General features: G+C 43.1%; 1 protein-coding gene across 1 annotated transcript in view; it reads left to right on the top strand.

Moving 5' to 3' along the window:
* Positions 1–17,743, top strand: part of LOC126278743 (basement membrane-specific heparan sulfate proteoglycan core protein-like) — a 1,101,563-nt gene that overhangs the window by 888,885 nt on the left and 194,935 nt on the right. Inside the window, exon 5 of the mRNA XM_049979020.1 lies at positions 15,806–15,974. Coding sequence (XP_049834977.1) covers positions 15,806–15,974 — 169 coding nt within the window. The remainder of the gene's footprint in view (positions 1–15,805; positions 15,975–17,743) is intronic.

The following is a 17,743-nucleotide window of genomic DNA, read 5'->3' as shown; positions in this document are numbered from 1 at the left end:
GAAACTAAAATGAGTTCTAACATGGACATTAAGCGTTTCCGGACACATGTCCACATAACATCTTTTCTTTATTTGTGTGTGAGAAATGTTTCCTGAACGCTTGGCCCTACCTTTTTGTAACACCCTGTATATATCATAGGCCGTTTATTATTACAGATAAATCTAAATATTTCTGTTTTTTGATGACGCTATCTTCATAATAGAGGATGTTGTGTGCAACGTTGGCACTCTTTCAGACAGTGCTGCTCTAGCCCCAGATTCATGTCATGTAGAAAATAAACTAACGTTGAATCAAATAAAGGCTTAGTTTTTAGCACACAGTTAAAAAAGCTGACGTTACAGTTGCACAACTCAAATTTCAATGTGTTCATATACATTGTAAATTGTCGTGGAAAGCCCATATTTAGGATCTTCTTCAAAGACTTAATGCTGCCATTTTTATTATTCGAACGTTATCTGACTTAAGTGATAGCTTGACACGAAAAGTAGTCTACTTTGCCTATTTTCATTCGCTTATGACGTACGGTATTATGTTTGGTGTGGGTGGTTGGGAACTGGCAGCTGGTAGGAGGATAGGAAGAAAGAGAATGCGTTCTGGCAGTTTTATCATCAACACCAAAAGAAGGTATCTATAACTGCCATAGTGGAGAAGAGCCTCAGGTACAGCTAGGAGAAGGAAATGTGCAGCACACCTCAACCGAGGCCAAGAAGCCTAGGAATGTACTAAGACTTAGGAAGAAGAAAGTGCTGCTGCTGGGTAGTAGCCATGGGCGAGTTGTAGGCGCTCAGTTACAGGAAAGTTTAGGGGCAGCGTACCAGGCTACCAGTATCTTCAAGCAAAATTCAGGACTTAGCCATGTGATAGAGGAGCTAGGGTCTTTATGTAAGGACTTTAGAAAAGAGGACCATGTAGTGACAGTGGGTGGGGCGGAAACAGTTTGGGCAGGGATGGGGCACATGATATAGGTGGTGACATGGACAAGATAGCTTCCCTGACTCATGGCACCAACGTAACGCCTTGATTGAGCTGTGAGGCCAATCAATGTGAGATTAGTGATGGCTCTTAGGACAGCCAACTTTGCTCATTTATCTCTGGTGCCTATCAGGGCTATCAACAGACGGGTTTTCACTAGTCATGGCCTACACCAAAACAGGGACTGGGAACAGAAGATTGGTACAGCTAATTCATGAAAGTATAGAGGTGGATCTCGGGCCGCAAATGGTGAAATAACTGTTGTCATAGGTAGGAAAAGTAGGACTTCTTTATGATAAATCCAGACAACAGTTCCCCCTACCTAAAATCTCCAGCACTTTAAAAAATACTGAAACAATCGCTCAGAAGACAGATTTTAACACCTCAAACATCACATGTACCAGATGTCACAAAGAAAAACAAACCATTTGAAAGAGTAACATGGGTCATTTCACAGACTTAACAATTGTCCATCAAAACGTGCAATCAATAAATAATAAAATAAAACTGTTAGAAATAGAGCTCCAAACTTTGAACTGCACAGTAGTTTGTATTACTGAGCACTGGAAACCAACATGTATGAAAAGATAAACTGCAGAACTACTTCAAGGGGTGGATGATCATTCATTTATATCAGAAAATGAACACAGTTCAAACCAAGACCTCAGTGCAGTAAGTGAAGAAAAACACTTCAAATATCAGCTGTTGAATTAACAGGGCTTCATGTCAGCATGAAATTGATCATTTTGTGTGTGTATACATCTCCCAGTGGTAATGTGCCGTTTTTCAGTTGTTCTAGATCCAGTCTAAGTACAAAAGTTAACATAATTGTGAGTGGGGTCATTAGCATCGTAAATGACATTAAAATCATAAATGAATCCAGAGCCACCTTCATAAATATCCTTCAAAGTTTTGACACATGACCCTATTGGTCAATAGTGCAAAAAGGGTTACTACAACGACTTCATCAGTAACTGACAATGTGGCCACAAATATGGACAGGGAAAAATGTGATGTAGCTGTAAAAGATTTCGGACTATCAGACCATGTCTTTCAAATAACAACTGTAAAATCAGGCATCGAATCATTCCCTAAACTACAAGCCTACAAACGACATCTATCATAAATGTAAATAAAAGATTTTTCAAGAGAAATAGGAAAACTAAGCTGAGAGATGTATAAGGAGACCAGTGTGAATATGAAACTCAGTAAATTCTCCACATTGTATAAATTAAACTTTGAAAAGGGATTTCCAAAAGTAAGCATGTCTGTATCAACGTCTCACAAAAACACACCGATAGCAGCAGATATTTTGAAGTTCTCCCAAACACTTAACCACCTCAGTTCCATGAAAAAGATTCGCAATGATCTATAATTCTTAAATTTCTTTCATAAACACAAAGACATCTATTGGAACGCTCTGATTTCTGCAAAGAAGTCATTTAATGAAAAATCATATATAATGCAGTGTTTGTGTCGAGTGAGTTCCGTTTTTTTCTTCATCATAAAATAAGTCTTGCCGCCACCATGCCGTATTAATATCAACCGTCTTTCTCTGAGAGGGTTAACACTAACCTAAAGGTCGTGTTGATTGCCTTTCGAGCTAAGGCCCAGATTTAATGCAACCACTTGTAGCTTTGGATGCACTTAACATTCCACTCGTCACTTTCTTCAGCTTACATAGCACTTAGTCGTCACCACAGTGGGCAGTTATCCCTTGGTCATTGGCGAACAGCAGGCATAATATATGATCTTCAAATGACATTACCACTAGAATGAATTTACATCTCCATGACTTTAATATTTGTACCAGATAGTTTTTAAACAACAGAGGAGGGCATGCACAGTCCTGTCCAAGCCGTTTGGTAATCTGTAAGTCATCTGATTTCTCATTACCGACATTCACTGTACATATATAACTAGAACTGCTACATTAATGGGGGGTATTAACACACTACGATTCATTACGCTCAGCTACAACTTAATTCATGAATCCGCGTCATGTGCATTATCTAGGTCTACGAATGTAAAATGTATTGTTTGCTCCCTTTCAAAATGTTTTTTCTGTCAGTTCCATGAAGGTGCAACCACCATGTGCACATCACCGATTTTCCTAGATTCAGTGTGTCTTCTAACTCTTTAAAATGTTTTTCGAACCGGTTTTCTTTTTAACACATGAACACAGACCCATGCAACAGAGCGGATTATACTTACATAGTTCGTACTATTTATTTCGATTCCTTCGTTAAGCACGGAAGATTTAATTGCTTCGTTCCATGCGAGAGGCGGGCTGTAGGCATTTCAAAATTTATGTTTGCAAAGACTTTCATTAAGAAATCTGGAGCTACTTTTATCTGTTTATTGCTATTACTTACTGAAATAGGTGATACAATGACAACACTTTGCCTTACTTGTTCCAGTGTTATCGTTTCTGCTCTTCCACCTTCGGTTTCACTGCCTGTGTTTTCTTCCAGGAATTCTGCTGGTCACTCACTTCGAACATCATGGTAGCAATTTTTTCCACTCATGAAACTTGCTGAATTTATTACCTTAGTATTCTTGATCTGTACCGTATGTCCTTTAATGATCTTTATTCGCAATATTATTTGCTATACAATTATTTACGCCCATAAGATATGTATTCCTCCCCATCTTCACCTCATTTTTGACATTTGTTTTCTTTTTTTAATTTTCTGTATGTTTTTGTTCTGCAGCTTAGCCACTTATAATACAACGTCTTCAATCATATCGTTTGGCCGTTTCTCCTACCACGATCTTTCACTTGTAACAGACGTAGCCTATATGGCTGATTGTTAAGTATAAGTTTTCATCTTGTGATAGTATCTACCGTTAAGCTACTCTGTAAATTTGTCAAATCGGCTGTCATACGATGCGATAAAGATCTTTGATGGAATATTTCCTAAAACTTTGTAGGTCTTACTTATCATTTGAGTTTCTTGAAAAGGTTCTCTTGATTACGATAACTTGTCACTGAAATACTTCATATATAACGTGTGCCAATTACAAGTTCTGTACTTGTTTTCCGAGAAAGAGAAGGCAGGATGAGACCAGCACAACAATCTTGCCCATATAACCGCTTTATAGTCCACAACAGCAGGGTTTAGAGGGGAAAATGTACGTACTTCCTGCGGAAAGGCTTGAGTGATCAAGAAGGGATGGAGGAAACAAAAGGAAACTTCACTTGAAGAGAGGACATGAGATCTTAATTTAGTCATTACAAAATCGAGCCAAATTTACAAAAAGTTTCGCAATATCAAACCCCTTATCAGCATAACGTAGCACAATCCCCTCCGTCTCCAGCCCATTTGGCCTGGCCGGGTTGCATGCATTGCACTGATTCGTTTGTAAGGGATTTCGGAAATCCTTTGTATCCTCTCCTGAGGCAAGTGGCCCTCAACTCTTGTAACTGATACATAATATCGTAATATCCGGAATACTGGTACTGGAGACGAGTTCACCTTCGAGCTGGTACCTGACGTGTTCCGTTGCGGGCAGATCTGTGGAGCTAGTTCTTCACTACTTCAACCCCAAACAGACATTTCACAGATACTCATGGCATGTGAGGAAGTGCAATGTCCTGTTGAAAAATGACACCACGATACTATCGGATGAGGACGCAGGGTGTTCGTGATGTACTGTTGAGCCTTCAGAGTTCAGTGCAAAACCGCGATTCTTCGGTGAACACAATATGACTCCATTTATCAACAGTTCATGCATTCCTGTTGTGTCACGTTTCCAAATGCAGCCGTTTGTGTTGTACTCACGGGAGCCTACACACGGAACGAGAAATCCTAGTTTGACTGCTGATAGTCTCCGGTGATGATGATGATGATGTTGGTTTGTGGGGCGGTCAACATTATAGTCATTAGCGCCCGCACAAGTACCCAATTTTTCTATTTACAGTCTCGCCACTTCCAGAATGATGAATGATGAATTACTCTTTCTGGGATGGCTGCGCTGAGAGTTTCTAATTCTCCAACAATTAGCCTGTCCAGATAGCTATTTCAGTTAACAGTTGGCAGGAAGTTTTCAATGACATCAGATTTATTCCTCTTGTACCGGCTGCACTGACTACCTCTTCAAGTTTCCCAGTCTTGTTAATGATCGACACAGTTTTTCTGTAAGTTGACTTCCGAGACAAAGCTTACTTGAGGTCCCTCTTTAAAGAATGTAAAACATTTATCCTACTTGTCTATGGTGCACGTGTCATCCTGGAGTAGCTACCACCGATTGAAAACATCGTTAGCGGACAATCTGCTGCTTTAGTTGCTCCCCCACATATTGCAACCAAGGGAAGTAGAAGATATACACTGTAGCAGACTGATATCCATTTTTATTACAGCCTAAGTCTCATACTACTTCTTGTAAAGAATACTGAAGTGTTCAAGATGGACATTATTTTGGATCGTCCTCAATCTTAAACAGTTTGTCAGTGCAGTTCTGTACATCACAAGCTCTCATAATCCCACTCGTATAATGTTTTTTTGTAGTACCAAATTTCAAAGAATAGTTTTTCTCCATTTGTTTTCTAGCGAAACTAATTTTTTACTTTTGAAATTGCAAATTACACTTCCAAACTCCATAATTACACACTTGTATAGGATTTCCTTAAATATGATTTATGAATACAAGGAATAAAATCGTTAGTGCTGTAATTTCTTTCCTTTTTACTTATTTTGAAAACCGCTGTCCTAAAGCTCTGCATTTCCACGACGGGTATCTTCTTATGGGCACGCCAGTCCACTCCCTTTAACTGTTAACAATGTCAGTATATTTGAAAAAATATTCCATGAGTGCTTGTGTGATAAATCGATGACGATCCTCTTTAGTGACCCAAACAAATGGAATTCTTCGTCCGTTGATGTCGAGAATGCAATGGTTACCGGAGGCCTATGGGTTCCTCATACGACTGACGCGGCAGAGCGCGCATTTGTTATATTGAAAGATGACTCTTAGTTCCTTTCATATAGACTGAAAAAATGTGTAATCTGTGCGTTATGACGGTGACGCTGCACACAGGGAAGATCACTTAACACTTGCACCGCAGGTATTTCGGACACGGAAGGCACAATTGATATACGATTTTCACAAACAAGGTTCAAATGGCTCTGAGCACTATGGGACTTAACATCTGAGGTCATCAGTCCCCTAGAACTACTTAAACCTAACTAAACTAAGGACATCACACACATCCATGCCCGAGGCAGGATTCGAACCGGCGACCGTAGCAGTCGCGCGATTGCGGACTGAGCGCCTAGAACCACCCGGCCACCGCCGTCGGCACGATTTTCACATAAATTAATTGTAGGAAATGGCGTCTAGTTGCAGCCAATACACAGATTACGCGTCGTTGACGAAGGTGCAGGTATATACAGCAGTTATAAGTCTTTAAATGCGACATTGTCTGTTGACAGTAAAATACTGAAAGTGGCGTAAATACGTTAGAATGTCAATGGTGTCTGTTCCAGGAAGCTAGTGCAAGTAGTTTACGGGTTATGGTATAGTGAGCACCGTAAATACCGACAGCGATTTGTTCCATCCCATTGCTTAGATGCTCGGCAACGACATTAGGTTTGTTTACATTTGATAAGAGTACGCTGAGATTTCATTACGACGGTTCAGTCAATTATTGTGTGACAGTGGACGTTGGAGGACGGGCTTGGAAGATGATATTTCCCAATGCGAATAAAGAAGATGTACTGATGATTTATGAAGCATATAGGAAGTGTGCTGTTCGTTCGTGTAAAATGCATACTGACAGATACTCCAGCAAACATCAACTTCTTCAACTACTTCAGTCTCTTCAGACGATACAGATGATTGGAAACGGTATATTACTACTGCGTGCACTGTAATTTCCGCTGAAAAGTTAGAACGTGTGAGGCAACCGTTTCATGGCAGACTGCAAGCTTCTACTAACACTGGTGGTCATAATTTTGAGAACAGACTTTGAAGGTACATTGGTTATTTACGTGTTAGCCCCCACAGAAGTACTGTATTCACCTTTGTTTGTCTTTTCTTTGGCCTGTGTCGTGTCCTATTTATCAACGCGGCACTTCCGGAGACGTATTAACATGTGTGTAGGGCTTCACGTACGCAACCATGTGAATTTCAAATTCGTATGTGCTACCACATGGAACCAACATGTGCCGGATTTTTCGTTCAAAGTACGTTACATTGTAAACTATTTGCGCTGGACTCTTTCAGAAAACACCCCTGACATTTAACCTTAGTCTACTTTCATTATAGTACTGTCAATAGGTATGGTCCCAATAAAATATTTCTACCTTTTGTAAATAAATGTATACTGGAAGCTAATAACACGTACCCTCCTACCATCACCTCTTCCCTCTGGCAAGCCCCCGGCTTTTTCGTGTGATCAGTGCATCTTCGTGCTCCCGAGATCGTCGCCAGTGTTCGTATTTGTCTTCGTGTCGGTACTTGAGAGTCTCTCCGTTCGCGCTCCTACTTTTACGTGTCTAAACCCTGTCTTCTCCGTTGGGTACAGTGATGAACGTTTTTTATCCAAATAGTGTGCCTGTGAACGGCTTCATTAATTTTACTATGTCTGTCTCCCGTTTTAATCTTCCATGTTTGTTTGTTTTTCTGTCTATCTGATTACTGTATGCATTGTATGTGGCCGAAGAGCGGCGTAGATAGGCCGCTACTGGCCTGCTTTAATTGTAAAGGTATCAAAATAACAATCAAGAAAAAAAATCATAACACTTATGAGCTGCAAAGGCAGGCCCCAGCCTATCATTCCAGTCTGTGGAAACCGCGTATCAGTTGCTTCTTCCATTACCGAAACGCAAATTTTACATTGGGGAGGAAGATAGGACTACATGTGTTTTATTTCAGTTAATTTCCATCATTCCATATGCGACTCTACTTGGGTGTTTATATGTATAATTGAAATTAAGACGTTATAGTGCCAAAGGAGGCGGAAACGTTGGTTTGGTGTTTCAAACGGTAACAAAAACTGTTCCCGCCCCGAAACCTTACCTTACGTCGAGCGTGCCAATGACGCTACTTGCGTGAGGAAGGCAGCTAAACTTTAACTCTTCTCCCCATCTGAAAGAGAATGTTTCTTTGAGAGGGAGGTAGAGGCTTTTACATAAGAGAGATGGAAAACGTGGAACCGCCATGGAGACCGTCACTGGCGTGTTCCAATTTCTTATGAAAACTCCTCCACCGCACTCGATAGAGAGAGCGTTTACGTCGTTAGAGAGGCGTGCAGGTAGTATAATGGACGGAAGACGCATAGTCTTCACGGCCCATCGTTGGTGTTTCAGATCCACCCATAGTCTGCCCACGTTCCCCTCTAACTGCGAGTTAACGCCTTTCTGTGAGACACAGAGACTTCTAAGTGTGAAAGATATACAGGGACGAAGAGTTGCAAGCCTGAGAATGATTGGACGTTTTAAAATTTAATGAGTTTCATCCTCTCGCTTTGGAAGGCATGGTTAACTAGTTGATAATCATGAAGAAACACAGGACAAGATCGCTAACAGTGAACGATGAACTGAATGTTATATGGCAAAGCATCGATCGACTAGCACAATAACTCTGGAATACTTACGCACGTAAGGATATTATTCACAAGCCTGCCATGCAAGAATACTTGAGAATAAAATTTCTCTGCTAACCACCGCCTACTATTTGAAAACTGGAAACCGAGTGAGGAATGAATATGGCATGGTAGGACTGGACCTCCAGTAATGTTAAGTCATCTGTCATTTTAAGAGGTAAGAATAGCCCCAAACTCTTCCTGATCTGAATGAATCAAGTGAGTGGAAAGGAAAGAGACAGAACGCGACCTAATATGACTTACTGTAGCCGACATTGCCGTCCTGAGAGATTCAGCAACTGTACTGACATTTAAGAGAGTTCTTATTTATTGTTCGGTCTTAGTTGCACGTTTTTAATCTGATTACGTATTCTGATTGCTTTTTATGACGATCAGGTGTAAGTTGTAGCGCCAGCAGACCGTGTTGCCTACGTAGAATCAGTGTGTCCTGAGTGTTGTGACATAGATTGAAGAGAAGAATTTAACTTGGCTCATCCTAGAAGGACGCGTTTCAGGTAAATAACAGGCAACTTTCAGTATGGCAACACCAGCGTACTGGTAGTGTCAAATGTAGATGGTCAAAATAGGATGAGATGAATGTCGGGGAATGAATAATTTTTGACAAGTAATGCATCTTCTATAAACTGGAATGTTACATCTCAATAAAGAACAAATTTATGTTTTAGAAGGAAATCTGCTTCGAATACAGTTCTGTATAGTTCAGACATACTTCAAATCAAAAAATGCTTTTCAGTACACATACGAATGAACCACACAAGAAACAACGTAAAATTTATGTACAGGGTGAACGCGTAAAAGTTCAAATATTTTTATTGTTTACTGAGGACGGTGTACTGAACAACATTACATCAGTATTTATGAAATTGCTGGCGAACAATTGTAACTATTACAAGTATGTTTTTAGAATGGGTAGCACCACCAAGTGTGCTTGGCACCAGTATGCGAATAAGGTTTAGTTTCCGTAGGCATCAAGTCAGTTAGGAAGGGCAGATGTGTGTAGGCAAGAGGAAAGTCTGTACTGACTGAGTTGTAACCCGTTAAGTGGTGCAGTTACCAATGTGCAAAACACATCAGGCAGTAAAGTTTGCGACGGGTTCCTGAGAGGACTGTTCGAAGCAGAGAAAAAACAGCCAACACAAAATACCTCCCCTTATGCCAATTACACCCTGTATAGCTTGTGAATATTATATCATCTAATTGCCAGGCAACATTATATACTTTATTCCAGAAGCCTCAAACAAATGAACTGTCAGAACTTCTTGTTGTGGCTAATTTATGGTGTACTCAGCTATTTAAAATCAGGTTTGGTTGTGGACCATGAAGTAGTCGCCTTAAGATCCCCAGTAATTGAATTTGAGGAAGACAATCAGTTTGTTGATAGAAATGTCATGGGTTTCTGTGTAATCGCCAACTCGCTCGGGAACTCGATAAAATGTCGCGAGACGTGGCCTTGTGTTCACAGATCACTGTTTGCAAGGGCTGTTGTTGACTCAGGCTGATGTTCGCTAATTTAAGCTTTGTAAAAGACAGGCTGGAAACAAATTAAGCATAATTAAGTACAATTATCTTTATTTAGCGAAAGCTTAAAGAGTTGGTCTATAACGAAAACAATCATGAGTGTGAAGTGTTTTATCTGCCGTAGGAAAGTTAATTCAGGTGTGGTACACAACTGTTGTCACAGATCGCTTCACTGGGCGGAATGTAGTGGCATGGAAATTGGGCAACAAAATTAGACTCTTCTTAGGTACTGTAGAGTGTGTTCACGGGATATGAAAATAGCAAAACAGGAGGGGAAGATTAGAGTCATTCAAGCTGAACTAGATAAAGCTAGGGAGGAACTAATAAGGTTAAGGGGGAAGAAGGTTGAAGAGAAGTGGTAGCAGTGAACAGGGGCCACTGAAAGAGGACAGTATCTGACAGTTTCATTATTGGCATTAAAAATACATTTGCCGTGCTGCCACATTTAAGCAATGAAGAGCCTGATGTGGATGTAGGTGTAGCTGATGCACAGCAGAATTCAGTTAGTAAGCCTGTTGCTTCAGAAGAAGTAGGAAGTACGAAGAAAATTCTGCTGTTAGGTAGCAGTAATGGAAGAGGTGTGGACCAACTTCTGCAGGGAAAGTTAGGTGACAGCTACTAGGTCACAAACATTTTCAAGCCTAGTGCATCTCTCAGCCAAGTGACAGAGGGCATAAGATCTTTGTGTAAAGGTTTCACCAAGGAGGATCATGTTGTAATAGTGGGTGGAGCAGGGAACAGTACTGATAGGGACCAGGGCTACAGTATTTAGAGTGTCCTGGTAATAATAACATCAGCAACGAACCATACTAGTGTTTGGTTTGTGCCTGTTTTCAAGTGGTACACTCGACTCCAGTTCAACAGCTCTGTGAAGAGCATCAGTATGGAGTTGGATCGACCGCTTCGGGCTGGTGCTTGGTCAGGGATTGGTTTGGTTCCTGTTGAAACTGTTGGTAGATGGGGCTTTACTGTTCATGGCCTGTATCTCAATAGAATAGGGAAGGGTATACTGGCTAGGTTGATCGCAGATTCTTTGAGGGGGGACTCTGCAACTCATGGAAGTAGTTCTTTTTAGGTTAAACCCATTGTCTACACATTCAGTATTGAAACCAGATGTATCTGAAAATATTAAGCATGGTTATTGTGAAGACCAAACAAAGTGACAGTAAAATTACAACATCAAAATATCAGAGCTTTAAAAAAACAAAATTAATCAATTTCGTATCTGCGTAGAAGAACTACAGTCTACAAATCCTGCTGATATTATTAGTTTTTCTGAACGTAATTTAGGTAGTGAAATTGAAATGCTTGACACGGAAGGTTATATCTCAGCTGCAAAGTATTGCAGGAAAGAGATGGAAAAGGAGGAGTTGCCTCTTACATGAGATAGGGTCACAATTATTGATATTCTTCAATACTGTAGTAATCAGCAATTTGAAGCACGGGCCACACAAGTAGAAATATATGAAAGAAAAATAATTATAGTCTCAGTATACAGGTCTTCAAGTGGCAATTTCCAGCTATTCCCTAAACAGCTTGATGCAGTATTAAAGTCCTTAACTTCTAAAAATAATGAACTCATATTAAGTGGGGATTTTAATTTAAATTTTCTGAAGGATAGTCACTCAAGATCCATAATAGAGTCTCTTACCACTTCTTATAATGTCATTCCATTAGTACAGATTCCAACCAGGATTATGAAAAATATAACTGTTTCTCTAATAAGGTCATAGATTACATTGAGAACTGCTGCCGTAAGAAAGTAATCAAAGCCAATATAAAAAATGTTTCAAAGTCTTGGATTGCAGATGGAATAAAAGTATCTTGCAAAACAAAAGGATCACTGCACTTCATGTCAAGAGAAAACAATGACTACAGAGCTAAAACAGATTACAAATTATACTGTAAAATTCTAAACAAAGTAATCAGAACCTCAAAATACATTTACTTTCCAGGAAAAGTAAATGCCTCTAATAACAAGATAAAAACTATATGGAACATAGTGAAAAGTGAAACAGGAAAAAGTAATGGGGAAAAGCCCGATTAGCCGAGCGGTCTGTGGCGCTGCAGTCATGGACTGTGCAGCTGGTCCCGGCGGAGGTCCGTGTCCTCCGTCGGGCATGGGTTTGTGTGTTCGTCCTTAGGATAATTTAGGTTACGTAGTGTGTACGCTTAGGGACTGATAACCTTAGCAGTTAAGTCCCATAAGATTTCACACACATTTCAACATTTTTTAATCGGGAAAATGAGGAAATTCTAATATTATTAGCTCTCTTAGAAACAAATGTTCCAGAGGCTGTGATGAAATCAGCACTACCATAAGTAAATGTTGCTCCTGAGAACTTTCTGACATACTGAGTTACTTATGAAATGAATCCCTGCACAGTGGTACATTTCCAGATAGGTTAAAATATGCTACTGTCAAACCATTACACAAAAAGGACCCAAGACATCGGCGGGAAACTTCCATCCCATTTCATTATTGTAAATATTTTCAAAAGTGTTTGAAAGAGTTATGTAGAATAGACTTTATAAACACTTAGTAAAAAAAATATTCTCATTTACAATCAGCTTGGCTTTCAGACAGGATTGTCAACTGATCGAGCTATATTCATTTTTACAGATGGTATATTAGAATCAATAAATCAAAAGTTATTACCACTTGGAATATTCTGTGATCTGACTAAAGCTTTTGATTGTGTTAAGCATTATATCCCTATAAAAAGTTAAAATATTAAGCGACCACAGGAGTAGCAGGCTTATAGTTCTCATCCTATCTTTTTAATAGAAAACAGTGTGTGTCTGTATCAGGCTTACCTCATAACACTAGTCATTTAAAATAAGAAACCACGAGACAATGGGTGCCCCAGGGCGATACTTTACGTCTCTTGTTGTTCCTGTTATATATTAATGACCTTCCATATGCAGTTTCACAATATGCAAATTCTTTCCTACTTGCAGGTGTTACAAATACTGGTATAAAGAGCAGTACCCATAATCTCACTGAGCAATCAGCTAATGAAATATTTGTAAGTCTTGTGAGTAGGCTGTTTAAGTTTTCTTATTGGTAACGCCACATAGCACTCTGTATGAAAAATCACTGGCTGTGCTGTGCGCAGTCTGTGGCTAGTTTGCATTGTTGTGTGCCATTGTAGTGTTGGGCAGCTGGATGTTAACAGCGTGTGGTAAGTGATTTGTGAAAGGTATAGGTTAATGTTAGTCAGATGGATTCTTTTGTAGGGATTATTGAAAGACAGGTGGCGTTGAGCACAGTCTTGTATAATTTTTCTAAGGGGACCTTTCACAAATCACTTACCTCACAAAAATCTTCGTTACTCAAGCTTCTGCAATACACCGAGCGCCACTACTGCCAGCTACATAAAAGATTCGAACTACTGAAGGCACTAACTACTGAAAGGCATAGTTAGAAAATGAAAGATTTTGATAGAGAACAAACAATATATTTACCTTAATAGTGTTCAAAAGTCATAATGTATATAGCACTTCATGACATCCATTCTTACAAATTTCAAAACTCCGCCTTCTCTCTCCCCACATCCACCACTGCTGGCGGCTCACCTCCAACTGCGCAACGCTACGCGCTGATAACATCCAGCTGCCCAAAGCTACAATGGCAGACAACAATGTAAACTAGCACTGCACAGCCAGTGATTTTTCATACAGAGCGCTATGTGGCGTTACCAATAAGAAAACCTAAACAGCCTACTTACAGTATCGATGGTTGGTTCACAGCAAATGGGTTGTCACTGAATTTTAACAAGACCCAGTACTTACAGTTTTGTATCTCACAAAGAATACCTGACCCTACAAGTATAATCTACGCAAACAATTAAAGGAATGCTATTGACAGTGTCAAAGTTGTAGGGCTACAAATTGACCACAACCCAAATTGGATAGCTCATAGTCTAGACTTAATGAAACGCCTTCATTCAGCTACTCTTGCAATACGTATGATAGGAGAAATAGGTGATTTAAAAATAAAGAAGTTAGTTTATTCGGCCTACTTCCATTCAGTAATAAGTTATGGAATCATCTTTTGAGAAAACTCCTCTCACAAAGAGAAAGTTTTCAAAATTCAGGAACGAGTCATTACATTTATATCTGGTGTCCATCCTAGATCATCCTGCAGGTCACGAGATATGACTGCATGATTATGAACTGTGCTTACTGTCTGTGTTGCAGGTGAAGAGCGAGAACAGTGTCTGCTGTGCAAGTTGTAAGTGATCAGGTACGACTGTGTCACTGTGTGAACTGCGTCCGTTGCTTGTGGTGCAGATGATCGTTTACCACTGTGTGAGTGTGAACTGTGTCTGCTGCCCATCCTGAAAACTGATCAGTTAGGGCTGTGTGAAGAACTGCGTTTGCTGTACATGTTGCACACAGTCACTTGTGGCTGTGTGAGACTGATGTGTGTCTGCAGCCCATCCTGCAGGTGATCATATATGACTGTGTGAATTATGTCTGCAGCAGCTGTAACAACTGACCGACCATGATTGCATGAGTTTGAACCGCGCTTCCTGCCCGTGTTGCAGGTGAACAGTTGTAACTGAGTCTGCTATGCAAGTTGCAAGTGATCAGGTATGACTACGAGAGTGTGAACTGTATGTTGCTTGTGATATAGTTGTGCATTTTCCACTGTCGGTGGGTGAACTGTGACTACTTTTGTATTGCAGGTGTGTGAGTGTGATCCAAGTGTACTTCCCATGTTGCAGTTGATCAGATACGAGAGTGAGAGTATGAACTGCTTTTGTTGCCTGTGACATGCAGTTGAACACTTACCACTGTATGATGTAAACCGTGAGTGCTGTCCATAGTGCCAGGTAATAAGCTATGAATCTGTATCTGTATCATACCTCCTGTGCTTTTTGCAGGGGATAAACTATAGGCAAATGGTTCAAATGGCTCTGAGCGCTAAGGGACTTAACTGCTGAAATAAACTATGAGTCCGTGAGTGTGCTCCATGTTTGCTGCCCACGTTCAGATAATCAGTTCAAATGGCTCTGACCACTATGGGACTTAACATCTGTGGTCATCAGTCCCCTTGAATTTAGAACTACTTAAACTAACATAAGGACATCACACACATCCATGCCCAAGGCAGGATTCGAACCTGCGACCGTAGCGGTCACGCGGTTCCAGACTGAAGCGCCTAGAACCGCACGGGCACACTGGCTGGCAGATGATCAGTTACCGGTGTATGAGTGTGAAGCATGTCTGCTGGCCACGAAATCGAATGTCGTTTGGCAAGGGCCTCCTGTCAGACAGAAGAGTCGCTTTGTGCAAGTCTTCTTAGCTGAAGCTATTCTTCGAATTGCGTGTGCACGAGGGTGATAGCATAAAGACAACACAACACACGACACCCGAGAGGACAAAATCACCGACCCAAATGGAAGTCGGACCTGGGCACCTCGCATGGCATTCTGCCGCGCTGACCGTATTCCAGGTGATCACTTACGACTGTGTGATTTTGAACCATGTCTCCCATCCGATTGTGTGAGTGTGAATCGTGTGTGCTGTATTTGTTGCACTCAGGGTCTGCGGCTGTGTGAGGGGGAACACGGTCTGCTCTCCGCTTTACAGGTGATGCGTGAGAGTGCGTCAGTTGGAACCGTGCCAGCTGCCTAAGTTCAGATGACCACTTGAGACTGTGTGAGTGTGAACCGAGCCTCCTGACCTCGTTGCAGGTGATCAGCTACGACTCCCCGCGTGGCGGCGTCAGCGTGGCGACGGACAAGGGCCCCGTCACGACAACGCGCCTGCTGGTGCAGCGAGCCAACGCGGCCGACGCCGGCAACTACTCGTGCCGGCCCAGCAACGCGCGCGCCGACACCATCACGGTGCACGTGCTCGACGGTACGTGCCGCACCACCCGCCCACGTCGCCACTACTCCAACACAGCTTTCCACACCCCCACTCCACCCCCAATGTAGCTTGCAGGTTCCATCAATGTACACTACTCGTGCCGGCCCAGCAATGCGCGCGCCGACACCATCACGGTGCACGTGCTCGACGGTACGTGCCGCACCACCCGCCCACGTCGCCACTACTCCAACACTGCTTTCCACACCCCCACTCCACCCCCAATGTAGCTTGCAGGTTCCATCAATGGACACTACTCGTGCCGGCCCAGCAACGCGCGCGCCGACACCATCACGGTGCACGTGCTCGACAGTACGTGCCGCACCACCTGCCCACGTCGCCACTACTCCAACACTGCTTTCCACACCCCCACTCCACCCCCAATGTAGCTTGCAGGTTCCATCAATGTACACTACTCGTGCCGGCCCAGCAACGCGCGCGCCGACACCATCACGGTGCACGTGCTCGATAGTACGTGCCGCACCACCTGCCCACGTCGCCACTACTCCAACACTGCTTTCCACACCCCCACTCCACCCCCAATGTAGCTTGCAGGTTCCATCAATGTACACTACTCGTGCCGGCCCAGCAACGCGCGCGCCGACACCATCACGGTGCACGTGCTCGACGGTACGTGCCGCACCACCCGCCCACGTCGCCACTACTCCAACACTGCTTTCCACAACCCCACTCCACCCTCAATGTAGCTTGCAGGTTCCATCAATGTACACTACTCGTGCCGGCCCAGAAACGCGCGCGCCGACACTATCACGGTGCACGTGCTCGACGGTACGTGCCGCACCACCCGCCCACGTCGCCACTACTCCAACACTGCTTTCCACACCCCCACTCCACCCCCAATGTAGCTTGCAGGTTCCATCAATGTACACTACTCGTGCCAGCCCAGCAACGCGCGCGCCGACACCATCACGGTGCACGTGCTCGACGGTACGTGCCGCACCACCCGCCCACGTCGCCACTACTCCAACACTGCTTTCCACATCCCCACTCCACCCCCAATGTAGCTTGCAGGTTCCATCAATGTACACTACTCGTGCCGGCCCAGCAACGCGCGCGCCGACACCATCACGGTGCACGTGCTCGATGGTACGTGCCGCACCACCCGCCCACGTCGCCACTACTCCAACACTGCTTTCCACACCCCCACTCCACCCCCAATGTAGCTTGCAGGTTCCATCAATGTACACTACTCGTGCCGGCCCAGCAACGCGCGCGCCGACACCATCACGGTGCACGTGCTCGACGGTACGTGCCGCACCACCCGCCCACGTCGCCACTACTCCAACACTGCTTTCCACACCCCCACTCCACCCCCAATGTAGCTTGCAGGTTCCATCAATGTACACTACTCGTGCCGGCCCAGCAACGCGCGCCGACACCATCACGGTGCACGTGCCCGACGGTACGTGCCGCACCACTCGCCCATGTCGCCACTACTCCAACACTGCTTTCCACACCACCACTCCACCCCCAATGTAGCTTGCAGGTTCCATCAATTTACACTACTCGTGCCGGCCCAGCAACGTGCGCGCCGACACCATCACGGTGCACTTGCTCGACGGTACGTGCCGCACCACCCGCCCACGTCGCCACTACTCCAACACTGCTTTCCACACCCCCACTCCACCCCCAATGTAGCTTGCAGGTTCCATCAATGTACACTACTCGTGCCGGCCCAGCAACGCGCGCACCGACACCATCACGGTGCGCGTGCTCGACGGTACGTGCCGCACCACCCGCCC

Source organism: Schistocerca gregaria, chromosome 6 (assembly GCF_023897955.1).
Source record: "Schistocerca gregaria isolate iqSchGreg1 chromosome 6, iqSchGreg1.2, whole genome shotgun sequence".
Taxonomy (NCBI): Eukaryota; Metazoa; Arthropoda; class Insecta; order Orthoptera; family Acrididae; genus Schistocerca; species Schistocerca gregaria.
Note: the sequence above shows the minus strand (reverse complement) of the source record. Positions and strands in the feature narration are given on the sequence as shown.